We start from the raw sequence: 27753 nt of genomic DNA on the forward strand, positions 1-27753 counted from the left end.
TATTTATATGAAAGCTTAATAGTGTATATAGCTTTTCTTGTTGGGTTTTCTTGTCGTCTAGATTTAGAAAATGGGGTATTGATTTCTGGTATATGCAAATGGTCTGAAGTGTATATACATATAGAGAGAAAGAGAGAGAATGAGAAGGAATAAGAGATACAGCAAATGAGGGGGTGGGGAAGAAAGAATGAAAGAGATAGAGAATGAGATTATGTGGCATTAAAACTCTTCTCAAGGACATGAACCAAAGTTAAATGATGTGAATTGTTCCAACGAGGAATCAAAATTAGATCGCACTGACTTAGCTCACCGAGCAAGCTTACTTCAGCTCTGTTACATTTAACTTGAGAAAGGAAATTTTTTTCATTCTGTTTTTTTTTTTCTTTTTCTTTTTCTCTTTTCATCAAATTTTTACTACAAAGTATTGTTATGTAATTATTCTTTTTAAGGCGGCGAGCTGGCAGCTATGTTAGCGCGCCGGGCGAAACGCTTAGCGGTATTTCGTCTGTCGCTACGTTCTGAGTTCAAATTCCGCCGAGGTCAACTTTGCCTTTCATCCTTTCGGGGTCGATAAATTAAGTACCAGTTATGCACTGGGGTCGATGTAATCGACTTAATACCTATGTCTGTCCTTGTTTGTCCCCTCTGTGTTTAGCCTCTTGTGGGCAATAAAGAAATAGGTATTTCGTCTGTCGTTACGTTCTGAGTTCAAATTCCGCCGAGGTCGACTTTGCCTTTCATCCTTTCGGGGTCGATAAAGTACCAGTTGCACACTGGGGTCGATGTAATCGACTCAATCCCTTTGTCTGTCCTTGTTTGTCCCCTCTATGTTTAGCCCTTTGTGGGCAGTAAAGAAATAGGTATTTCGTCTGTATTTACGTTCTGAGTTCAAATTCCGCCAAGGTCGACTTTGCCTTTCATCCTTTCGGGGTCAATAAATGAAGTACCAGTTACAGACTGGGGTCGATGTAATCGACTTAATCGCTTTGTCTGTCCTTGTTTGTCCCCTCTATGTTTAGCCCTTTGTTGGTAGTAAAGAAATATATGTAATTATTCTTTGTTTGTTTTTTTGGTTTGTCTTTTATCTTCAACTTGTTTCTGTCGTTGAACTGTGGCCATGCTGGGACTGCATCTTGAAGGGGTTTTTTTTAATCCCACAAATCAACCCCGGTACTTATTTTCTTACAGCTGGATGCTTATTCTGTTGGTTTCTTTTGCTGAACTGCTAAGTTTATAACTGGCACTTCTTCGATTACGACGATGAGGGTACCAGTTAATCCAATCTACAGAACAGCCTGCTTGTGAAATTAAGCAAGTGGCTGAGCACTCCACAGACACTCGTACCCCTAACATAGTTCTCAGGGAGATTCAATGTGATACAGAAGGTGACAAGGCTGGCCCTTTGAAATACAGGTGCCCTTTATTTTCATGAACTGAGGGGACTGGAGCAACATGAAATAAAGGTTTTGCTCAGGGGCACACTGTGCCAGTGGTAGTCAAACTCACAACCAAACCATCAGCACATACCCACATGTACAATGGGATTCTTTCAGTTTCCATTTACCAAATCCACTCGCTAAACTTCCCATACATGATTTGTGCTTCATTTATTAATCCTGTAGAGATGAAAGGTAAATGTATTCAGTGTACACATGGATGACATAAAACACTGCACAGTGACCCCACAACCACCACCACTAAATCTCTCTCCAATCAGGAACAAACCTGTGTCTGTACTATCTGAGTTCACTGATTGAATGAATTTGACATTGATGAACTTTGGTGATTGGTTGAGATTGACTGTGACTGCAGTGGTTTGTTGTGATTAATTGTGAATGGTTGAGATTGATTGTGATTGACTTTGATGCTTGGTTAGATTAATTGTAATTAACTGCTGTGATTGACTATAATTCACCACGGTTTGGTTGAGAGTGATTATGACTAATTTCAGTGATTAGTTGAAATTCATTGTGATTAGTTTCAGTGATTGACTGCGATTAACTTCAGTGTTTGATTATGATTGATTGTGATTAATTTAAGTAATTGGTTAAAGTTTGTGTTTCACTTCAGTGATTAGTTGCGATTGACTGCAGTTAAGCTCAGAAATTGCTTGAGATTGATAATGGTTAGCTTTGGTAAATGACTGTAATTAACTTCAGTGACTAGATGAGATTGACTGTGATTGGCTGAGATTAATTGTGCTTAACTTTGGACCTCCCTCAAGGACTTGGTATTAGTTTTGTTAAAAAATCTGAATTCCTTTTAACAGCTGAAAGTAGTTTGTGTGAAAACTTTTTAATGATGGTGAGTCATTGGACTGGAGTTTTTGTAAGTCAATAATCTTAATGATAATGACTCATTAGACATGGGTTTTTGTAAGTCAATATTCTTCTGCAACACTAATTAGTAATATCTGGGTTGTGGCAGCAGTGTTAACAATACTTTGGTAATTAATGTTTGTTGGTCAAAGCTGTGTTGTTCTATGGCTAGTACAACTGTTGTGGGATTTGAACCCATGGTGTATATTACCCTTAGGGCCAGCATTTTTTTAAAGATATAGACACTACTACACTTTGTATTGCTAAGCATCTCTCTCTCTCTCTCTCTCTCTCTCTCCCTCTCTGCCATTTGCTTTGTCCATCTGTTTCTCTCTCCCCCTTTCTCTCTCCCACTTGCTTTGTCCATCTCTCTCTCCCCCTCTCTGCCACTTGCTTTGTCCATCTGTTTCTCTCTCTCTCCCACTTGCTTTGTCCATCTGTTTCTCACTCCCCCTCTCTCTCTCCCACTTGCTTTGTATATCTCTCTCTCCCCCTCTCTGCCACTTGCTTTGTCCATCTGTTTCTCTCTCACCCCACCCCCGCTCTCTCTCCCACTTGCTTTGTCTCTGTTTCTCCATCCATCTTTCTCTTTGTCCATCTGTTTCTCTATTCATTTTTCTCTCCCTTCCTTCTCTCTGTTTCTTTCTTTCTCTCTCTCTCACTCACATCCCTTTCTCTCTCTCTCTCTCTCACTCACATCCATTTCTCTCTCTCCCTCTTCCCTGCCCTCTCAGTATCTCTGTCTCTCTCCCTTTCTGTCCTTTCTCTCTGTCCCTTGCTGTCTCCTTCTCTTTCTCCATCTGTTTTTCTATCCCTCTCTCCCTCTCCTTTCTCTGGCTCTACCTCCTTCCCCTGTCCCCCTCCTCATAGCTCTCTCTCTCTCTCTCTCACTCACATCCCTTTCTCTCTCTCTCTCTCACTCACATCCCTTTCTCTCTCCCTCTTCCCTGCCCTCCCAGTCTCTCTGTCTCTCTCCCTTTCTGTCCTTTCTCTCTGTCCCTTGCTGTCCCCTTCTCTTTCTCCATCTGTTTTTCTATCCATCTCTCCCTCTCCTTTCTCTGGCTCTACCTCCTTCCCCTCTCCCCCTCCTCATGCCTTCTCTCTCTCTCTCTCATACCCTCACACACACATGCACACATTCATTCTTTTTTTCTTCTTTCCCCTCCACCCTTCTCTGTTATCTGCAAGAAATACAAATCCCAAGAACCAGATATTCAAACTATCCCATTGTTCGGAACCAAACAGTATTTTGATCTCATAGGATCAACGTTCAGGAAACAAGAACCAGCAACAGTGAAAACCCTGACCGGTGGTGGAGCAGCCGCGTTTCCTTATGTAACTTAGACAAATCTTCGGTTTGTCTTTATGTGGTTAAGATTCAACTTGACGACAAACTGACTACACTTTTTTCTTCCTCCTCCCCTTTTTCTTCTTCCTTTTCTTTCCTTTTCCGTTCCTCTTCCTCGCCCGCCTCCGCCTCTTCCTCCTCCCTTCTGCGGGTTGTATTTACAAAATATACCATCATAAATGTCAGTGTTTATAATTTGATAATGCCATTCAAATGTATTAGTAAATATCACAACCGAGAAATTGCTTTGAAGCACGTCTGGCTCTCTGTGAATGACTACGATGACAACAACAACAATAACAACAGCAACAACATCACTAGGCAGAGGAGACGATGTTCACCTCCCTTCCCTCCAATACTTTCAAGGTTTTCAAATATTTTTTTAATTATTTATTTATTTTCTTATTTTGTTGTTGTTTTTTTTTACTTGCTTTAGTCATTGGACTGCAGCCGTGTAGGGACCCCCCACCTCGAAGGGTTTTAGGTCGAACATATTTCGTCTCCAGTATCTCCCTTTTGAGACTGGTACTTAGTCTTATCAATTCTTTTGCTGAGCTGCTAAGTTACAACTGGGATGTAAACAAACCAGCACCTGTTGTCAAGTGGTGGTTGCAGACAAACACAAAAACATGCATATATCATCATCATCATCTAATGTCTGCTCTCCATGCTGGCATGGGTTGGACAGTTTGACTGGATCTGATGAGCCGGAGAGCTGCAGCAGGTTCCCGTCTGATCTGGCAAGGTTTCTACAGCTGGATGCACTTCATCACACCAACCACTCCAGGAGTGTAATAGGTGCTTTTACGTGCCACCGGCATGGGTGTTATTTACCTGATGCCTACAACGACTGTGATTCACGGGCAGGTGCCATTTACTTATTTCTTTACTACCCACAAGGGGTTACACACAGAGTAGACAAACAAGGACAGACAAAGGGATTAAGTCGATTATATCGACCCCAGTGCATAACTGGTACTTAATTTATCGACCCCGAAAGGATGAAAGGCAAAGTCGACCTCAGCGGAATTTGAACACAGAACGTAACGGCAGACGAAATACGGCTATGCATTTTGCCCGGCGTGCTAACGTTTCTGCCAGCTCGCCGCAACCACAACTACAATGTATGATGAGACCCCCTTTGGTCACGAGACAGACCATGGGATTGCACCTACAAAGTTACCCTCCCAGGCACAAGTCCAGGCAAGGTTGTTTATGGAAGACCAGCAGTCGCCCATGCATACCGGCCTCCCCTCTCTCCATGCCACCAGTGTTATTCAAGAGAAAGGCAAAGGGGCCAATACAGCTTGGCACATGTGACGTCGCAACTCATTTCTACAGCTGAGTGAACTGGAGCAACGTGAAATAAAGTATCTTGCTCAAGAACACAACATGCAGCCCGGTCTGGGATTCGAGCTCACAACCTCACAATTGCAAGCCCAACGCTCTAACCACTGAGGCATGCATGTACAATGCCTACATGCATATACATATATATATAAACTATATATGTATACATATATATATATATATATATATATATATACACACACACGCACACACACATATATATATATATATAATGTGAAGGCGCGTGGCTTAGTGGTTAGGGTGTTTGGTTATGATCGTAAGGCCATGTGTTCAATACCCGGTGGCACATTGTGATCTTGAGCAAGACTCTTTTTTTCACATTGCCCCAGTTCACTCATCTGGCAAATATGAGTTATACCTGTAATATTCAAAGGACCAGCCTTGTCGCATTCTGTGTCCCGCTGAATCTCCTTAAGAACTACATTAAGGGTATGTGCGTATGTGGAGTATTCAGCCACACAAGCAGGAGGCTGTCCCATTGATCAGATCACTTGGAACTCCTTGTTGTTGTAACCAATGTAGCACCACTTATAAATGCATGCGTATAAGTTGGGCTTCCCCACAGTTTCCATCTGCCAAATTCACTCATAAGGCATTGGTCTGCCCAGGGCTATACTAGAAGACACTTGCCCACGTTGCTGAGCTGTGGGTTTGAACCCAACACCAGCTGGTTGCAAAACAAGCTTCGAAAGCACACAACTGATAGTTTTGAAAATACTAAAGACTTTCAGTGAGATAACCTTTTTCATTATGAAACTGGTGTCCAGAACATAAAATTAACACAAAATCTTTATGGAATATTTTAATTGTGATCACTGTTAAAAAAAATAAGGTTTATTATACCATAGAACCAGAAGCGTTTTTTTCTCCCTCTTCTCCATTCCCCCCATCTGTCTCTCTCTTTTCAATTTCTCCAACTCTCTTTACTCCACCTTTCTCTCTTCTCCAAGTCTCTCTTCACCTCTTTCTCTCTCGCTACTCCATATCTCTTCTCCATCTCTCTCTCTCTATCTCTCTCTCTCTCTCTCTCTCTCTCTCTCTCTCTCTCTCTCTCTCTCTCTATCTATCTATCTATCTATCTCTCTATCTATCTATCTATCTAGGCTGATTGTTGTCAAAAGTATTGAATATTATTCTTCAGGAAATCATTGGCACTCATGGTTAGATGCATATAAAACGTGTTTTATGCTAATCACCTGATTCTTAGTGAATTTGTTGCAAAAGTACAGAAGGGGATTATCACAATTTTAGGGAAATTTGTTTTTGTATCAATTGACATAAATAAAAAAAAACATGAGTGGCTGTGTGGTAAATAGCTTGCTTACCAACCACATAGTTCCGGGTTCAGTCCCACTGCGTGGCACCTTGGGCAAGTGTCTTCTGCTACAGCCCTGGGCCGACCAAAGCCTTGTGAGTGGATTTGGTAGACGGAAACTGAAAGAAGCCCGTCGTATATATGTATATATATGTGTGTGTGCGTGTATGTTTGTGTGCGTGTATGTTTGTGTGTCTGTGTTTGTCCCCCTAGCATTGCTTGACAACCGATGCTGGTGTGTTTATGTCCCCGTCACTTAGCGGTTCGGCAAAAGAGACCGATAGAATAAGTACTGGGCTTACAAAGAATAAGTCCTGAGGTCGAGTTGCTTGATTAAAGGCGGTGCTCCAACATGGCCACAGTCAAATGACTGAAACAAGTAAAAGATAAAAGAAGAATTTTTTTTTTTTTTTTTTGCTTTTTGCTTTTCTCCTGTCAGTTTAATTTTAAAAGGGGAAAGCTCTCCCCCCCCCCCATCCCCACTGGTCTGAATTTGCCAATTTGTCATTAGGGTTTAATCAATCTTTGTTTTGATTAGCCACATCTTTTCTTCGAATGCCTGGCAGGATTGAAAAAACTAACAACTAACAGAAGGAAAGTGGCTTGGAATTTCAGTATTTTTCATTAGAGATTAAAACCAAATATGTTACAATTATTGTTTCAAAGCCCCCTACTCACACCCACCGACCCACCCACACATGCGCGCACACATTTGGAAAAGCACAAGGCAACAACGGTTATTGATTTGTCTTGAAATTGGCCTGAATTGATGTCACCAGAACCGTTTCATTTGATTGCCAGATTTATCTGGAAGATGTCATTAAGAAATCTCTGTTGGAATAAAGGCACAAAATCTCAGTGGAATATATTGGAATACACTGGAATATATTTCCACTGGTAATCAATCTATGTTGAAGGATCTGTTCATCATAGTAATCTGTTAAAGTACTTTGCCCCTTTTTTTTTTTCTTTTGTCCATTATTTTATCATTTCAATTAAAGCTGCACCTGTCTGCTGTGTATGTCTGTGTGTCTCTCTCTCTTCCCTCATTTTCTCTTTCTTTCCTTTTCTCTCTCTCTTTCCTTTTCTTTCTTCCTCCTTTTCTCTCTCTCCCTCTTTTTCTCTCTCTCCTTCCTTTTCTTTATCCCTTCTCACTCTCTCCTCCCTTTTCTCTCTCTCCCTCCTTTTCTCTCTCTCCTTCCTTTTCTTTATCCCTTTTCTCTCCTCCCTTTTCTCTCTCTCCCTCTTTTTCTCTCTCTCCTTCCTTTTCTTTATCTCTTCTCACTCTCTCCCTCCTTTTCTCTCTCTCCTTCCTTTTATTTCTCCCTTGTCTCTCTCCCTCCTTTTCTCTCTCTCCTTCCTTTTCTCTCTCCCTCCTTTTCTCTCTCCTTCCTTCTCTCTCTCCTTCCTTCTCTCCTCTCTTTCTCCCTACTTCCGCTTCTCAATTTCACTGTCCCTGCTATTGACTTTCAATTCTTCTCTGAGCTCTCCCTGTATCTCTCTTTTACTCCCTCTCCCCCCATCTCTCTATACAATGTCAAGCGTAACTGTAGAAACCATCCAACCAACATTATTTATACCAGCTTTTATTATACAGAGTGGTTATTATAAAAGCAGCAAGCTAGCAGAATCATTAGCACACAAGACAGAATGCTTAGTGGCATTTCTTCTGGTTTTATGTTCTGAGTTCAAATATCACCTGTTCTTTCTCTGCTGCCAAAATTTCAGGCCTTGTTCCTATATCTATCTATCCGCTCAGTCGAAGTCGACTCTCGGTTACTCGTTGGATCAGTGTCCTCCAGTCAGTTCTATCCTGGGTCGCTTCTTTCAGATTGGCTATGTCCATTCCGGTATCACTCTTTATGGTGTCAAGCCAGCGGGTTCTTGGTCGGCCTCTTCCCCTCTTGCCACTGACCATAGTGCCTATAGTAGAAAGAATTATTATATAGAGATATATGTATGAATGTATGTGTATATCATCTTCATTTAATGTCCGTTGTCAGTGCTGGTGTGGGCCAGATGGGTTGGCTAGGGTTGGTAAGCTGAGGGGCTGCACCAGAGTTCAGTCTGATTTGGCGTGGTTTCTACAGCTAGATACCCTTCCTAACACCAACCACTTTCAAAATGTAATGGGTACTTTTAAATGCCAGCGGCGGCACATAAGTATAAACTGCTTTAAACATATCCATAAACACACAATGTGTGTGTGTGTGATTTTATGTCTGTTTATGTGTATATATATATATATATATATATATATTTATTGAAATGGATAAATGAATTATCTTGTTAAGGATTATTCAAAATGTAACCGATACCTGGGTAGCAAAAATCACAACAGAAAAAACACGGTTGAAGTCACGACCTTGGGGTGTCGCAACCGTGCCTTAGCGCGGATAATTCCCTTCACTAAATATATATATATATAATATATATATATATATAATATATATATATATATATATATATATATATATATATATAGAGAGAGAGAGAGAGAGAGAGAGAGAGAGAGAGAGAGAGAGAGAGATAGATGTTTGTGTGGAACTCTCTATCTTTCTATCTATCTATCTATATATATATATAATATATATATATATATATAATAGATAGATAGATAGATAAATAGATGTGTGTGTGTGTGTACTCTCTATCTAGATAGATAGATAGATAGCTGTGTGTGTGAACTCTCTATTGATTTTATATGTATATGTTGATTGTAAGAGAAAGTGAACTCATTCATACAAATAATGACATTTGTTTGCAGTCCTCTGTGAAAACATGTCCTGTCTGTTTGTTGTTCAACAGACAAGGAGAAATATATGAATATGTTGCTTAAAAATGGGTGATGAGCATTCAGTCCAGCTGTTGAAAACTCTATCTCAACCGAGTCTCATTTGATCCATGCCAGCCTGGAAAAGTAGGCATTAGCCCTTTAGGATTTCAACTGGTCCATGTCCAGCCCAAATATCTTACCTGTTTTACGCTCAGACTTGACCCAGTTTCTCACACCTGCGCTTACAATGTCGTTTTGAAAATATACAATCACATCATCAAAATCTCAAAGCTGCAAGTTGATGCATGATCGATTCAAAATGTAGGGGGGAAAAAAAGAAAAAGAAGAAAAAGAATTCCATTTGACTAAAGAGTTCAAATAGGAATGGTCACATGATGATGATGATGCTGATGATGAAGACGGTGATGACAACTTCAATGCTTTATGCCTAATTAGCAAATTATTTTAGTGCCAAAATAAAATATAGCACCCTTTTGAAAAGTGAAATACGAAAAATACATTAATTACGCATATTTTCAGACAATCTTGTAAATAAATATCTCTGGTGTTGGGAGCGAGGCTTGTAGTTTTATTTATTTTTGTTTTTGTTTTACATCAACCAAACTAATGTATGATATTATTAGATAACTTGATTTCGCAACTAGTCATATTAAATTCTGCAGTATTTCTGTTATTTCTATTCCTGCTTGACTCTGAGCTGTGTACTTAATCAAATGGAAGAGCTGTCAGTGTTAGTAACGTTTCAGAAACTACCAACGGTGATCCCTACAGCTACAGCTAGATTTTAAGTAACACTGGCACCAGAAGAAAATTACCCCAAATTAATAATAATTATTATTATATTATTTTTATGATGGTTTTAAAATTTTGACACAAGGCCAGCAATCTCCATCCTCCAGTGTTCAACTAGTAATTGTTTTATCAAACACACACTCTTTTTCCCCTGAAAGGATGAAAGGCGAAGTCAACCTCAGTAGAATTTGAACTCAGACAGTAAAGGCTGACGAAATGCCACTAAGCATTTTGCCCAGCATGCTAATGAGTCTGCCAGCTCACCACTTTAATAATAATAATAATAATAATAATAATTAATTCTTTTTATTGGCCACAAGGGCTGACAAACATGATTGGAAAACATAAAGGGACAAAACAGGACGAAAGGTTACAAAAGGTTTTGTCCGTTTTTCGAAAGAAAAAAGTCTGTGTAAACAAGCTTTACAACAACGAAAATAATAATAATTAATTTCAAATTTTTGCCACAAGAGCAGCTTGGAGGAGGGGATTAAGTCAATTGCACTGAACCCAGTGTATAACTGGTATTTATTTTATTGACCCTGAAAGGATGAAAGGCGAAGTCGACCTCAGTAGAATTTGAACTCAGAACTTAAAAACGGACAAAATGCCATGAAGCATTTTTCTCAGAATAATAATAAGGAGCACTCTTTTTTGTTTTGTTATGTTCAAGCTTGGTCGTGTGGTTTAGAACTTTGCTTCCCAACCATATGGTTTTGGGTTCAGTCCCACTGTGTGGTGCTTTGAGCAAGCATTTTCTACTAAAACCGCAGACTGACCAAAACCTTATAAGTAGATTTGATTGACAGAAACTGGAAGAAGCCCATCGTGCATGTGTGTATGTATGCACATGTGTGTGTATACATGTCCTGATGTCCATGTGATGGTTATAAGCAAACACCACCAAAGTGGCGAGCTGGCAGAAACGTTAGCACACCGGGCGAAATGCTTACCGGTATTTCATCTGCCGTTACATTCTGAGTTCAAATTTCGCCGAGGTCGACTTTGTCTTTCATCCTTTCGGGGTCGATTAAATAAGTACCTTATACGCACTGGGGTCGATGTAATCGACTTAATCCGTTTGTCTGTCCTTGTTTGTCCCCTCTGTGTTTAGCCCCTTGTGGGTAGTAAAGAAATATATAAGCAAACACCACTGTCGTTTTCAGTCCCTTGTCTCGGTTACGAACGAAATATTACCTTGTTTGGAAACAGTTAAGGGTTGACTATAGGAAGGACATCTTGTCTCAGAAAATTTGCTTCATAAAATTCCATCTGATCCATACAAACACCAAGAAATAGACCCTAAAGCTCTGGTGATGATGTTTGTAGAGTGTGATTTGAGGGAATTTGCCTGTTATTTCTAGCTGATAAAAGGCTCACTCAGGTTTATCTGGTGATGAGTTATGTCCTGTTGTTTGGATTCTGTGGACTATTTTTGTTATTTGTCTTTATTTGTAATTGACTTACATGAAGGATAATCAAATAAAATAATAATGTTCTTACATTTGACGGATATTTGTCCTCATCTTGTTTTTTGTTAACACAACGTTTCAGCTGATATACCCTCCAGCCGTCATCATGTGTCTTGGGGAAATTTCAAACCTGGGTTCTCATTCCTAAGGTATTTTTTGATATTATTATTATTATCATCATCATTGTCGTCGTCGTCGTCATCATTCAGATCACTACCTGGAATCGAACTCGGAATCTTGGGGTTAGTAGCCATATAGCATAGTGATTAAGAGCGTGGGCTACTAACCCCAAGATTCCGAGTTTGATTCTAGGTAGTGACCTGAATAATAATAATAGTAATAATGATAATAATATTGAAAAATACCTTAGGAATGAGAACCCAGGTTCGAAATTTCCCCAAGATACCTGATGAAGGCTGGTGGGTGTATCAGCCGACATGTAGTGTTAACAACAAACAAGACGAAGACAAATATCCGTCAAATGTAAATAATGTTCTTGTTTTTGTTATTGTCTCTCATTTGTTGTTTTTGTTTTATTTTCCAGCAATGTAAAGGCAAATATCAACGGGCAATATTATACGTATCAGGGGACGCTCTTCGAGTTGTAGATGAAATAAGCAAGGTAAGGAATCTTTTTGGTCACTCTGGGAAAAACAAAAAAAGAGATGCAATCCTGGCTGAGAGTAAATTAAAGACAAATTCTTCATTGACAGTCTTGCTCAGGCAGCTGGGTGAGTGGCAGTTGGATAAGTGCAACTCGGGTGAGTGTAACGGCTGAGTGGCAGCTAGTTGTATGGTAATGGGTGAGAGGTAAAGGGTGAATGACAGATAGGTAAGTGGTATTCATAAAAAAAAAATTTTTTAAACTGTTAAATATTTAACCCTTTAGCATTTATATGACTATATCCAGCCCAAATATTCTACTTGTTTTATATTCAAACCAGCCAGATCTGGCCTCTCACACCTATCCTACAATGTCATTCTAAAGATAAACAATCACTTCATAGCTATACGATAATGCATGGCTAATTCCGTCTTCCATGCTGGCATAGTTTGGATGGTTTGACAGGAGCTGACGAGCCAGGGGACTGAACTAGGTTCCAATCATTTCTTTTGATATGGTTTCTGTGGCTGGATGTCCTTCCTAACACCAACCACTTTACAGAAGGTGGGTACTGGATGCTTTTTAAACTGATGTTTGGAACAATGGGAATAAATAAGCATTATTATTATTATTATTATTCTCTGGCTGGTTGCCCTTCCTAAGACCAGTCACTTGGGTCCTTCTTATGCTGCCGTTTAGAACATAAATAAATGTGGAAGTTTGATAGGGTTTAGTTTCAGTTCCTTTAAAACAGAAAGTTTATATAAAATAGACTCAAGGGTGGACTCAGATGGGTTGATAACAAAAGAATGAATTTATATGGGTGAGATATTCACTTCCCAACCATATGGTTTCTGGTTCAGTCCTACTGTGTTGTACTCTGAACAGTGTATCTGCTACTACAGCCCCAGGTCAACAAAAGCTTTCTCAGCGGATTTGGTAGACAGAAACTGAGAGAATCCTGTACCCATCATCATTGTCGTTGTTTAATGTCTCCTTCCCATCCTGGCATGGGTTGGATGGTTTGATTGAGGATGGTAAGCCAGAAGGCTGTACCAGGCTCCAATATAAGTGTGTGTGTATATATATATATATATATATATATAATATATATATATATTATATATATATATAGGCACGTAAAAAGCACCCACTACACTCACGGAGTGGTTGGCGTTAGGAAGGGCATCCAGCTGTAGAAACACTGCCAGATCAGACTGGGCCTGGCGCAGCCTTCTGGCTTTCCAGACCCCAGTTGAACCGTCCAACCCATGCTAGCATGGAAAGCGGATGTTAAACGATGATGATGATGATGTATATAATATATATATATATATATATATTATATATATATATATGGGGTGGGGGGTTGTATTGCCTTGTCTTGACGTCCCATTGTGGCTATAGACAAGTGGTATCCTGTGTCTCCAGTCTTCCATGAAAATGTGCAGTCATGCAGAAATATTACCTTACCTGGGAAATAGGTGAGGGTTGGTGACAGGAAGGGCATCTGGCTGTAGAAAATCTGCCTCAACCAATTCGATCTGACCCATGCAAGCATGGAAAAGTGGTCATTAAAACAATTATCATGATGACTGAATGAATTATTTTTCTGGTCAGTCAATTTTTCTCAATGTCTTTTGTAGTAATAAGGTAGGGTACATAATATTCTTGTTTTTGGTCAGGAGCTAAAAAGAACAAATTTCATCAAAAGTCATGTAGCTTATGATCTCCTCCACATGAAAAGATGTACCCCTATGTCAAAACTCAGCTACCTACGTGTAAAACTCTCATCTACAATGTGGAACATTGCATGGATTGACTTTTATATGTCAAAATATCAATTGTGTATCCCACTCTCAGATTGAACTTAAGACCTCTCTCCTTCAAATCCAACATTATAACCTACCTACTAATCTAATTAGCCACTGTCTCTGGCAATAACACTGATTTGACATTTCAAAAGATGAGAGGATTAAACAGAGTGGAGTGAGGGGTGCCTATAAAAATCCTGAATATAGATTATTTATGTAATTAAAATGCATTGTCCATAATTACAATATTCAGTAGCATATTTTTATTTCTTCTGCTAACAGAGCTTCTGCCTGGCCTCAGGATTAGACTGTTGGGCTCTTGATTATGAGTGTGGTTCCTAGACTGGGCGACACGTGTCTTCATGTGATCAGAGGCACTTTAGCTTGTGTTGGTTCTAGCCTTCCTTTTGTAAAGTTACTAGGATGGGATTTTTTAGGGAGATTTCACGGCTATTTCTGCATGGCACTTACTCTAGTTCTAGGCCGACCAGTGCCCTGTAAGTGAATTAGGGTGTGTGGGGAAACTGAAAGAAGCCCATCGTGTATGTATGCTTGTGTATGCGTGCACGTATGTGTGCTCTTTGTCTTAACATTGCGTGATAGTTGTAGATGATTGCCATGTCATACAAGCAGTGTCATTCATTTCTAATGTTCTGTGGAAGCACGCCTGGCTGTCAGGAAATATCACCTTGCTTGGAAACAGGTGAAGGTTAGTGACAGAGAGAGCATCCAGCTATGGAAAATTTACTTCAACAAGTGGACGTTAATACAATACTGCAGCTATTGCTTCTGATGATGATGGTGGTGATGGTGATGATGATGATTATGCTGATAATTCAAACTTCTAGTTCATTGCAGAGTGAGAAACCAACCAGTTATATGAATCAGAACCCAATTCTAGAATTACCTTACTTTTGTCATAATTTGAAATAGCCTCAACCTGTATGCATGTGGGTGGGTGTGTGGGCGTTTGCATTGCCTGTAAATGCCGTATTGTCTTCCCTGTCCACAGAAACAGATCCGAATGTTGAGAAGGAAATATCAAAGGTCTTTGGACTTAAGTAGAGAAATAATTAATTCATTTACTGTTTTGTTATTTTTTTTTACTCTACTTAAGTAGAGGAAAAATGAGAACAAAGCTCGCTTCCCAACCACATGGTTTCAGGTTCAATCCTTCCATGTGGCACCTTGGGGCCAGTGTCTTCTATAGTTCCTGGTCAACCAAAGCTTAGGAGTGTATTTGGTTGATGGAAACTGAAAGCAGCTCATTGTATGTATGTATATGTGTGTGCATATATGGGTACAGGACGTCACTAACTGTGTAAACAACATGAAATATGTAGACAAAGGAGTTAAATACATAAACAAGAGGGAAAAAAAGGAAAACAAGTAAACACAGAGAAACGTCCCTTCATCAGTTGTCAGCTGTCTATCTACTCTTCATTTCGAGCATTCAACGACAATATGAGTCTTCAAAGACAGTTGCTCCCATAAATTCTAAAATGAAATTAAGGATTTATGGAGGGTCAAAGTTGGGAACAAAAACAGGACAGTGGAGACATACAAGGAAACCAAACGTGAACAAACATGAGGGTCATTAGACCAGAATGAGAGGAAAATAGTGATGTCTGGGAGAAATATTTTCTTTGAAAAGAGAAAAGATAGAAGAGAGAAAAAAAACATCCAGTCCTTTGAACGTCTGTGTGTGTGTATATGTATGTGTTTGTCCCCCACGATTGCTTGACACCAGTGTTGCTGTATGTCCTCATAACTTTGCAGTTCAGCAAAAAAAAGATTGTGACAATAAATGTCCAGTTTTAACAAAAATGTAAGTATTGGGCGGGGCACTTTTTTTTTTTTTCAACTTAACACTTCAAAGTAGTGCTCCAGTATGGCTGCAGCCCAATGACTGAAACAAGTAACAGATAAAAGATAAACTGAAGTTCAAATACTGCCAGAGTCAACCCTGCTTGTCATCTCTTTGGAGTTGAGAAACACCCACATGGGGAAAATTAATGGGGTTCAGAATATACTGTAAAGCAAATTTTTCTGGGACCTCCTCTTTTCACAGAGTGTCCTATTTACTGAGGTCAGTGGAGTCTTTTACTGGGGTGGGGTGGCAGTGGGCAGGGGAGGCGGTTCTTAGCACTCAGCAACTCGTTCATCTTTCATCACCTGTATTGTGGCTGTCGTCCCCTCTCGAAGCCCCACTCTGCTCACTGTGTCCTTCCTTCCCAGAATTAACTTTCTGCTCATGTTTATCCTGCAGCCATTAACTATTCAACAGCAAATGTTTACCACATGAATCTCACCCATCTTGGGAAAAATACTACAAAAGCTATGGGCATAGCTTCTTCTTCCAGATCAATCCAATAAGGAAATATCATCATAATCATCATTTAATGTCCGTTTTCCATGCCGACATACTCTACTCTTTTACTTGTTTCAGTCATTTGACTGCGGCCATGCTGGAGCACTGCCTTTAGTCGAGCAAATCAACCCCGGGACTTATTCTTTGTAAGCCTAGTACTTATTCTATCGGTCTCTTTTGCCGAACCGCTGAGTGATGGGGATGTAAACACACCAGCATCGGTTGTCAAGCAATGCTAGGGGGACAAACACAGACATACAAGCACACACACATACATATATACATATATATATATATACGACAGGCTTCTTTCAGTTTCCGTCTACCAAATCCACTCACAAGGCATTGGTCGGCCCAGGGCTATAGCAGAAGACACTTGCCCAAGATTCCACGCAGTGGGACTGAACTCAGAACCATGTGGTTGGTTAGCAAGCTACTTACCACACAGCCACTCCTTAGTTGGACGATTCAACTGGGGCCTGGAAAGCCAGGAGACTGCAACTGACTCCAGTCTGATCAGGCAATGTTTCTACAGCTGGATGCCCTTCCTAACATCAACCACTCTGATAGTGTAGTGGGTGCTTTTTACGTGCCACTAGCACAGGGGCCAGAGTGGGTTGGCATCGACCATGATCAGATGGTGCTTTTTTACATGCCACCGGCACGGGAGCCAGCTAAGATGGTGCTGGCATCGGCCACGTTTGGATGGTGCTTTTCACATGCCACCGACACAGAAGCCAGTCAGCGCAAGGGGTCTGGCATTGACCATATTCGGATGGTACTTTTTACGTGCCACAAACACAGGGACCACAACTACAATTTCCATTTGATTGTGACAAAAGAAAATCATGCTAACAACTTGTTAATTATGACCACTGAAGGTAGTTTACTTAATTTTCTGAACCGACTGTTCAGGTAGCTTGGTCAGCTAGAAATAGCAGTCAAATCTGTCACAAACAAAGAAGGACACAATGGATAACACACTGAGTAAAAAAGCTTGGCTGGTCGTACGTGGTTGGATTCACCTGAATATCACTTTTTTTTTATTTTTATTTTTTTATCTAGTAGCCTTCACATACACACACTCAAGTATGTGGATGTATGTGTGTCCAACCTATGGAAGGCAGACGTTAAATGATGGTGATAATTGTGTGTGTGTGTGTGTGTGTGTGTATGAATCCAAGCTTAAATGTTGGTTTACGTTCTTTGTCAGCTTCTAAACGTTTTATCTCTCTAATTCTTTCTCCAAATCCAGAGCATGATTGTTGACCAAACTATAGAGAAGGTTTCTTTTTGCGCTCCTGATCGAAATCACGATAAAGGTTTTGCTTACATCTGCCGAGATGGTACGACGAGGCGGTGGATATGCCATGGTTTCATGGCTATCAAAGAATCAGTAAGTGTCAGTAAATTTTTTATTGTTCTTTTTTTTTTCCTAATCTTTTCTCTTTGATTTTTTTTTTTTTTTTTTTTTTTTGCAACCAATTTTTAATTTCTAATTTCTAATACTAATTTTTACAGAAAGCATAATTACTAACAAAATTACATCATTTTCCATTTTTACCTTTTTCCTTTCATCCCTCTGGCTTATAATTTCCCCCCCGACAGCTACTTCTCCATATGTCTATGAATGTAGGAAAACAGATCTTCGAAACTAAATATTTTACATACAAAATAGCTAAACACATTAATAACAATCATTATAATAAACGAAATAATAAGTAAATAAATAAATGATAATAAATTAATTAATTAAAAGCTACTCAACTGAAAATTAGAGCTCAGACAATTTTATTGTTCAATTTGTTATTTGTAACGAGCTGAATATTATTTTCTTTCAAATTATATTTTGTTGGGGACAGACTGTGGAACAGTTAAATGTTATTAGTATTTTTCTCTGCTTTTAATTAGAATGTATGCGTGTGTATATGTGTCTGTCAGTGCATGGGTATCTGTGTGTGTGTGTCTGTCTATCTGCTCTGTTGTATATCTGTGTGTGTCTATCTGCTCTGTTGTATATCTTTGTGTGTGTGACTGTGTTTGTATTCATTTTCATTCCTCGTTATATCAAAGTCTGCTTGTCTATCTCCATGCTAAATATCATTGGCGGCAATCTAGTTATGATGCCTAAAATAAAACGTTTTTTTTTTTGTTTTTTTTCCCCCAAAACGGCTTTGTTTCACCAATCTAGTTTGAGAGAGTGTGAAGTTTGAACCAGAAGGCAAGTCTTCCATTCCTGCCCCCCCCCCCCACCACCATCATCACCTGCCACCACCCACCCCTTCCCATTGGCCAGTGATGCCTCATTACCATATATCTTCCACAAATTATTCAGAAAGTAATTACAGTTTTAAAACACTGTTAATTATTTAGTCAACAAGAACTTGACCTGCATTTTGCTCTGTATTCCAATTATCTCTTTCTCCCCCTCCCCCCTCTCTCTCTCTACAACTCTATCTCTGTGTCTGTCTGTCTGCTTCTCTCTCTCTCTATATATATATATAATATATATATATATATATATATACACATATGTCTGTCTCTCTCTCTCTCTATATATATACATATGTCTGTCTCTCTGTCTGTCTCTCTCTCTATATATATATATACATATGTCTGTCTCTCTCTCTCTCTCTATATATATATATATACACATGTCTGTCTCTCTCTCTCTCTTGTCTTGCTTCACCTCTCCCTCCCATCTCTCTCTCCCCTAACTCTATCTTTGCATCTGTCTGTCTCTTTCTCTCTCTAAACATATACATGTGTCTGTCTGTCTGTCTCTCTCTCTCCTCTGCTTCTTTATCTCTCTTTCTCCCTCTCCCTCCTTCACTGTATTCTTGTTTCTCTATCTCTCTCTCTCCTCTCACTCACCCTATCTCCCTCCCACCCCTCATCTCTCTCTCTCTCTCTCTCTCTCTCTTCTCTCTCTCTCTCTCTCTCTCTCTCTCTCTCTCTCTCATTACTTCAAATCACATTCTTGTGTGTATTTTCCTTCAAGGACCGTTAACAGGTAATGAAGCTTTCATTTGCAGACCAATACTAATGTCACAGACATATCAATATAGCTAAACTGCCACTCCAAGCAAAAATAGTTTCCAGGCAAAATAAAATGTGTGCAGTTTTGCAGATCATGGCCATGTGGTTGAGAATCATGCTTTGCAACCACATGGTTCCAGGTCCAGTCTCACTCTGCAGCACCATGGGCATGCACCTTCTTCTAAGGACCTGTGCTAAACAATGCCCTGTGAGTGAATTTTGTCAACAGAAACTGTAAACCGATTTTATATATGTAGATATATTCCAGGTTCAGTCCCATTGCATAGCACCTTGGGCAAGTGTCTTCTACTCTAGCCTTGGGCCGACAAAAAGTACATGAAAGCTGAAAGAAGCCCATTGTGTATATATATATATGTGTGTGTGTGTGTGTGTGTGTGTTTATGTGTATGTCTTTGTGTTTCCACCACCACTACCACCATCTTTTGACAACTGATGCTGGTGTGTTTATGTCCCTGAAACTTTAGCAGTTCAGCAAAAGAAACCGATAGCATAAGTACTCGGCTTACAAAGAATAAGTCCTGGGGTCAATTTCTTCAACTAAAGGCGGTGCTCCAGCATGGCCACAGTGAAATGACTGAAACATATAAAAAAAAAAAAGAGTAGATATACATACATACATACATACAAACATACATACATACATACAGTCTGACTTGTTCAAGCAAGGAAAAGTAAATGTTAAAATGATGATGTATGTGTAAATTCATATTTGTTTCTTCTCTACCCTCACCACTTAACAACCAATGCTGGTTTATTTATGTCCTAAAACACAGGCAAGTTTTTTTTCAAAGAAACCCCTCAGAGTGCTGCCCAAACATGGCAACTATCCAACAACACCTGAAAATATAAATGAAGAAAAATGATAAATAAAAGTCCATAATATGCTGCAGACAAGAGATCAGAGTACAGATTCAAACTCATGTTAAACTGGACCTCTTAAGCCAAGCAGTTTGCTTGCTTACTATCCCTGTTTTAATTTGCACCCCCTGCATATTGCACTGTTCGCTAATTAATAGGAAGAAAGTTATTCAGTTTGGAAACGCATCTTCATCGTCGTTTTACATCTCCTTTCCATACTGACATGGGATGGACATGTTGCTACAGCTGGGCTCAGTACATATTCAGAAGTACTGTTCACCCAGACATGTCAGATGATCATATCTTGCTTGCATATTTCATTTTCGGCTTTGTTTCCGTAACTGGATGTCCTTCCTAACTCCAACCACTTCACAAAGAGTACTGGGTGCATTTTATTTATTTATTTTTTTGCACTAGCCCTATATAGCTGTCATGTCCCCAACAAGACTAAAAGGCTCTGGCAACCTACACTTTACAGTGTATTTGGTGCTATTTTCACTGCACAAGCACTAGAGAGGTAAGCATGTCCTTGACACAATCAGTCCTTGTAAGCTTACACTTTACAATGTCTACAGGGTGCTTTTCATGTGGTACCAGTACTAAAGTTGGAACTATGTTCTTGACAAGATTATAGGGTTCTTACACTTTATAGAATGTATACTGGGTGCTTTTCTCATGGCACCAGCCCTGGAGAGGTAACCATGCCCCTCACATAACTACAGGGTCCTCATCCCCTTACACTTTTCAGTGTGTTCACAGGGTTCTTCCATTGTGGCACCAGCAGATGAAAGGTATGACTAAACTTAGCCCCAGCACCCCTGCTCATCTACCAGCCTCTTTACAGAGTGATAGACACATGAATGATAGTTATAAGTGATATTTATAAATATGTAGAGGCGCAATGGCCTAGTGGTTAGGGCAGCGGACTCGCGGTCGCAGGATCGCGGTTTCGATTCTCAGACTGGGCGTTGTGTGTGTTTATTGAGCGAAAACACCTAAAAGCTCTACGAGGCTCCGGCAGGGGGTGGTGATCCCTGCTGTACTCTTTCACCACAATGGCGGTGCCCCAGCATGGCCACAGCTCAACAGCTGAAACTGGAAAAACAAAAAACAAAACAAACAAACAAAATATCTTGCAAGCACTTGGTGACCTTGTCAGTGCAGGCACCACTTAAAAGCACCCAGTTCACACTGTAAAGTGGTTGGCGTTTGGAAGGGCATCCAGCTGTAAAAACCTTGCCAAAACTGACCTCGCCTGTGCTTATGCCATGTAAAAAGCACTAAGTCCACTCTGCTGGATGGTTGGTGCTAGGAACAGCATCCAGCTGTAAAAACCTTGCCAAAACTGACCTCGCTGTGCTTATACCATGTAAAAAGCACTAAGTCCACTCTGCTGGATGGTTGGTGCTAGGAACAGCATCCAGCTGTAAAAACCTTGCCAAAACTGACCTCGCCTGTGCTTATACCATGTAAAAAGCACTAAGTCCACTCTGCTGGATGGTTGGTGCTAGGAACAGCATCCAGCTGTAAAAACCTTGCCAAAACTGACCTCGCCTGTGCTTATACCATGTAAAAAGCACTAAGTCCACTCTGCTGGATGGTTGGTGCTAGGAACAGCATCCAGCTGTAAAAACCTTGCCAAAACTGACCTCGCCTGTGCTTATACCATGTAAAAAGCACTAAGTCCACTCTGCTGGATGGTTGGTGCTAGGAACAGCATCCAGCTGTAAAAACCTTGCCAAAAATGACCTCGCCTGTGCTTATACCATGTAAAAAGCACTAAGTCCACTCTGCTGGATGGTTGGTGCTAGGAACAGCATCCAGCTGTAAAAACCTTGCCAAAACTGACCTCGCCTGTGCTTATACCATGTAAAAAGCACTAAGTCCACTCTGCTGGATGGTTGGTGCTAGGAACAGCATCCAGCTGTAAAAAACTTGCCAAAACTGACCTCGCCTGTGCTTATACCATGTAAAAAGCACTAAGTCCACTCTGCTGGATGGTTGGTGCTAGGAACAGCATCCAGCTGTAAAAACCTTGCCAAAACTGACCTCGCCTGTGCTTATGCCATGTAAAAAGCACTAAGTCCACTCTGCTGGATGGTTGGTGCTAGGAACAGCATCCAGCTGTAAAAACCTTGCCAAAACTGACCTCGCCTGTGCTTATACCATGTAAAAAGCACTAAGTCCACTCTGCTGGATGGTTGGTGCTAGGAACAGCATCCAGCTGTAAAAACCTTGCCAAAACTGACCTCGCCTGTGCTTATACCATGTAAAAAGCACTAAGTCCACTCTGCTGGATGGTTGGTGCTAGGAACAGCATCCAGCTGTAAAAACCTTGCCAAAACTGACCTCGCTGTGCTTATGCCATGTAAAAAGCACTAAGTCCACTCTGCTGGATGGTTGGTGCTAGGAACAGCATCCAGCTGTAAAAACCTTGCCAAAACTGACCTCGCCTGTGCTTATACCATGTAAAAAGCACTAAGTCCACTCTGCTGGATGGTTGGTGCTAGGAACAGCATCCAGCTGTAAAAACCTTGCAAAAACTGACCTCGCCTGTGCTTATACATGTAAAAAGCACTAAGTCCACTCTGCTGGATGGTTGGTGCTAGGAGCAGCATCCAGCTGTAAAAACCTTGCCAAAACTGACCTCGCCTGTGCTTATACCATGTAAAAAGCACTAAGTCCACTCTGCTGGATGGTGGTGCTAGGAGCAGCATCCAGCTGTAAAAACCTTGCCAAAACTGACCTCGCCTGTGCTTATACCATGTAAAAAGCACTAAGTCCACTCTGCTGGATGGTTGGTGCTAGGAACAGCATCCAGCTGTAAAAACCTTGCCAAAACTGACCTCGCCTGTGCTTATACCATGTAAAAAGCACTAAGTCCACTCTGCTGGATGGTTGGTGCTAGGAACAGCATCCAGCTGTAAAAACCTTGCCAAAACTGACCTCGCCTGTGCTTATGCCATGTAAAAAGCACTAAGTCCACTCTGCTGGATGGTTGGTGCTAGGAGCAGCATCCAGCTGTAAAAACCTTGCCAAAACTGACCTCGCCTGTGCTTATACCATGTAAAAAGCACTAAGTCCACTCTGCTGGATGGTTGGTGCTAGGAACAGCATCCAGCTGTAAAAACCTTGCCAAAACTGACCTCGCCTGTGCTTATCCATGTAAAAAGCACTAAGTCCACTCTGCTGGATGGTTGGTGCTAGGAACAGCATCCAGCTGTAAAAACCTTGCCAAAACTGACCTCGCCTGTGCTTATGCCATGTAAAAAGCACTAAGTCCACTCTGCTGGATGGTTGGTGCTAGGAGCAGCATCCAGCTGTAAAAACCTTGCCAAAACTGACCTCGCCTGTGCTTATGCCATGTAAAAAGCACTAAGTCCACTCTGCTGGATGGTTGGTGCTAGGAGCAGCATCCAGCTGTAAAAACCTTGCCAAAACTGACCTCGCCTGTGCTTATGCCATGTAAAAAGCACTAAGTCCACTCTGCTGGATGGTTGGTGCTAGGAGCAGCATCCAGCTGTAAAAACCTTGCCAAAACTGACCTCGCCTGTGCTTATGCCATGTAAAAAGCACTAAGTCCACTCTGCTGGATGTTGGTGCTAGGAGCAGCATCCAGCTGTAAAAACCTTGCCAAAACTGACCTCGCCTGTGCTTATGCCATGTAAAAAGCACTAAGTCCACTCTGCTGGATGGTTGTGCTAGGAGCAGCATCCAGCTGTAAAAACCTTGCCAAAACTGACCTCGCCTGTGCTTATGCCATGTAAAAAGCACTAAGTCCACTCTGCTGGATGGTTGGTGCTAGGAGCAGCATCCAGCTGTAAAAACCTTGCCAAAACTGACCTCGCCTGTGCTTATGCCATGTAAAAAGCACTAAGTCCACTCTGCTGGATGGTTGGTGCTAGGAACAGCATCCAGCTGTAAAAACCTTGCCAAAACTGACCTCGCCTGTGCTTATGCCATGTAAAAAGCACTAAGTCCACTCTGCTGGATGGTTGGTGCTAGAACAGCATCCAGCTGTAAAAATCCTTCCAAAACAGTCACAGAAGTCTGGTGCAGGCTTCGGCATGGTTGGCTTTTGTGGTACCATTCCCACCCATGTTAGCATAGAACACGGATGTTGGTGGTAATGATATTTACAAATTAATCATAACTGTTTTAGTAACAGCAGAAAACAATAGATATATATATATTTATAAGAATCCAATGTTTCAATTTAAAAAATGAAAAATTATGTAAACTCTATTTTATCAACCTACACACTTTGACTCATTTAATTAATTCAAAATGTCTTAATTTTTATGACCGCAACTATACAAAATTAACAAGGCAAGAAATCATTTTTATGTTATACTAGCAGTATCGCCCGGCGTTGCTCGGGTTTGTAAGGGAAATAACTATATAAGCATTTTTAGAGATGTAAAGTATAATAGTCATCTCAATATGGCTAACCACAAAGGGGGGTGTTACTGTAGCTTTTTACGTTCTGAGATTTAATAATAAATTTTTAGAGAGTTACTTCCCTTATATATGCCAAAAATGCATTTAAAATGGGAAAAATTGATGGTAAATTTTTTTCTAAATCATAGACTCATCGTAGACGCGCGATATGAATCACGACTATAAGATACCCGGTTTTGGTTAAACTGCACCGCAAAATGTGGGAGTAGTTAGGAATCTAAATCATAGGAGACAGACAGCACACAACCTCACTTTTATATATAAAGATATCAATAATTACCATAAATCCAATATTTTCCTACAGTCTGTATATGGATTAGCAGTTGCTATCAGAATATTGCATCGTTAGTAATTATTGGGTTTACTGATGGTTTCATATGGAGTCTTGTAATTTCTAATTAACACAGAAGAAACCTAATTAATTTCGCATCAAGTAACTATTAACCTGTTTACTAACTGCATTTTTGTGTATTCATATTTGCTTTCTACACACCTTGCTTGTATATTATTGGATTTTGTTTGTGTATATAAACTTATAAACTTAGCAAATGTCTCTTTATCAGCTGAGGTTTGTTTGTATGTGTTGTATGTGTTGTGGGCGAAATTACATGTGGCTTGTTGGTATGTGTGTGTTTGCATGTCATGGGTGTTTGAATGTATATGTGTGTGTATTTGTATGTGTATATATGTATGTGTGTGTATGCATTTATGTGTGCATATGTGTTTGTGTATGTATAGATGTGTGTGTGTATGTGTATATGTATGAATGTATGTAGATGTACATGATGTAAATATGTAAATTTGTGTATGTACATGCATATATGTATGTGTATTATAAGTGTATGCATGTATATATGTATAATTTATTATACATATACAAATTTCTCCAATGGCGGTGCCCCAGCATGGCCACAGCTCATGAGTTGAAACTAGATAAAATAAAATAAAATGAAAAATATTTACATACAAACACATCTTTTGTGTGTGTGTGTGTGTGTGTGTATACACACATCTACATATACACACACACACACACACACAATTGATTTTTGCGTAATATAAAAATATAAGTGCACATTCCAGTTATAATAAATGTAATTTTTATTCTCAATGGGGATTAAAGCTTTTTCATTTTAGTTGAGGATTTATTTGTTGTTTTAACACATAAACTTAGTTATATCATTTGTCCATTTATTTATCAATCCAAATCATTATCTGTTGAAGTGTAAGTTAGTGTGTCAACCCACCTCTTCATTTCTTCAGACTCTCGCGACTAACTCAGGCATTTCATGAGAACCATCATTCAACTCTTGTTACCTGAGTTCTCATTTCCATCACGAAAAGCCCCTTAATCCTTTGTCGTTTAGACCAGCCATGTCAGTCAGGTCCTATATTCTACCTAACTTGTGTTCAAACCAGCCAGATCTAACCTCTCATACCTACCCTACAATGTCATTCTGAAAATAAACAGAGCTACGAGATAATGTATGATTAATGCAAAACAATGTGGATAAATAAGCATTACACGAGATAGGAGTAATCTGAATGTTAAGGGGTTAAAACTGTCCCCAAGAAAACAAACCAGTTTACTTGTAGATTTTTCTGTTTCTTTGAAAAACCTGCTAAAATTGATTTCAAATTTGTTATACCAATGATTTCTTCAGTGAGTTACAAGCTAACCCCTTCTGTTCTGCTTGGGTTTATAGTCAGTTGCTTTAGATCAACGGTGCTGAAACATCCCCGCTTTCTAAAATATCGCCATTTTAGTTCCATAAACCAAATCTTTATTGCCCATTATTATTATTATTATTATCTTTTTTCTTCTTCTTTCAAATTTGCTTCCATTTCTTGCCGAGTGTCTTCCCGACTCCTAGGGCAAAGAAACTCATAGTATACATTGGTAGGCCATTAAACTAAACTCACTAGTTCGTTCATTTTTTTTTTTTTTAAGTTAAATTAAAATACATGGGTAGTAATAGTTCTCACATCGACAATGCTCTTCTCAATATGTGTGATGTACCAGTTAAGACAATCTTTTGCACTTCTTGCTGGGATGGTAAGCCAGGGATCATTCTCATATAATTTTCGGTTCCCTTATTATTATCATTATTATTATTATTATTATTATTATTATTATCATTATTATATTTTACTTCTCAGAGCTCTTGATCTTACTAGCTCTGGTTAACAGCATCCTTTTGTCAAAGGTCTCACAGGGTCTTTTTCCACAAATTATAAGACTTGGTACTTAGGTGTTATGTATCGTAGAAGATACTGTGTTACCACTACTACTACTACTACTACTACTACTGCTGCTATTGCTACTACTCTCATTGTTTTTATGTTTTGGCATGTCTTTAATTTTGGGGTAATATATTAGTCACCCATGAAACCAGAATTTACAACAATTGTTAGGAAAACATCAGATGTTATTAAAACTAGAATAAATAGGCTTTATAGTTCTTTGAAATTGTTCTTCAATGCATTAAAGCTTCTCACAGATTCTGTTTCCATTCTGTAACTCTTCAATTTGCTTCCAAAATAAATAAACTCTTTCTAATCACTGTTCTGTAGCCTAAACTCTGCTGCTTGCTTAATTAGACATCCTAAATCATAGGCAATTAATTAGATTAAAGCGTCTTGTGTTTGTTTTCACTCATTAAGCGTAAAGTCTTTCTCCAAAGGCAAAGTAGAGGGGATCTCTTCTTGCAGAAATGATCCACATTGCACTGCCTTGAAGGAGATGAGAGGCAAAATCACAAACCATCAGCTAAAAGTTCAGTAAATCATTGTCCTTCATTAAAATTCACCTCACCACACGTCCTGACGATGCATTTCGGCAAATGATTTGATAATCTTATTCATTAAGTAGATTACTACTAGAAAGGCGGTGAGCTGGCAGAATCATTAGCACGCTGGCGAGAGGCTTAGCGGTATTTTGTCTGCCACTACGTTCTGAGTTCAAATTCCGCCGAGGTCGACTTTGCCTTTCATCCTTCAGGGGTCGATAAATTAAGTACCAGTTATGCACGGGGGTTGATGTAGTCAACTTAATCCGTTTGTCTGTCCTTGTTTGTCCCCTCTGTGTTTAGCCCCTTGTGGGTAGTAAAGAAATAGGTATTTCGTCTGCTGCTATGTTCTGAGTTCAAATTCCACCGAGGTCGACTTTGCC

At 39.9% G+C, this 27753-nt stretch overlaps 1 protein-coding gene across 16 annotated transcripts in view; it reads left to right on the forward strand.

Moving 5' to 3' along the window:
- LOC115224303 (protein numb) overlaps positions 1-27753 on the forward strand; it is a 567004-nt gene that overhangs the window by 464398 nt on the left and 74853 nt on the right. For 8 of the 16 annotated variants that reach the window (XM_029795145.2, XM_029795138.2, XM_029795135.2 and 5 more), the window contains 2 exons: positions 11958-12035; positions 17458-17604. In XM_029795145.2, coding sequence (XP_029651005.1) covers positions 11958-12035; positions 17458-17604 — 225 coding nt within the window. The remainder of the gene's footprint in view (positions 1-11957; positions 12036-17457; positions 17605-27753) is intronic. The other 8 variants (XM_029795137.2, XM_029795141.2, XM_036513367.1 and 5 more) reach the window with 1 other exon arrangement.

This window comes from Octopus sinensis, linkage group LG25, assembly GCF_006345805.1.
Source record: "Octopus sinensis linkage group LG25, ASM634580v1, whole genome shotgun sequence".
Taxonomy (NCBI): Eukaryota; Metazoa; Mollusca; class Cephalopoda; order Octopoda; family Octopodidae; genus Octopus; species Octopus sinensis.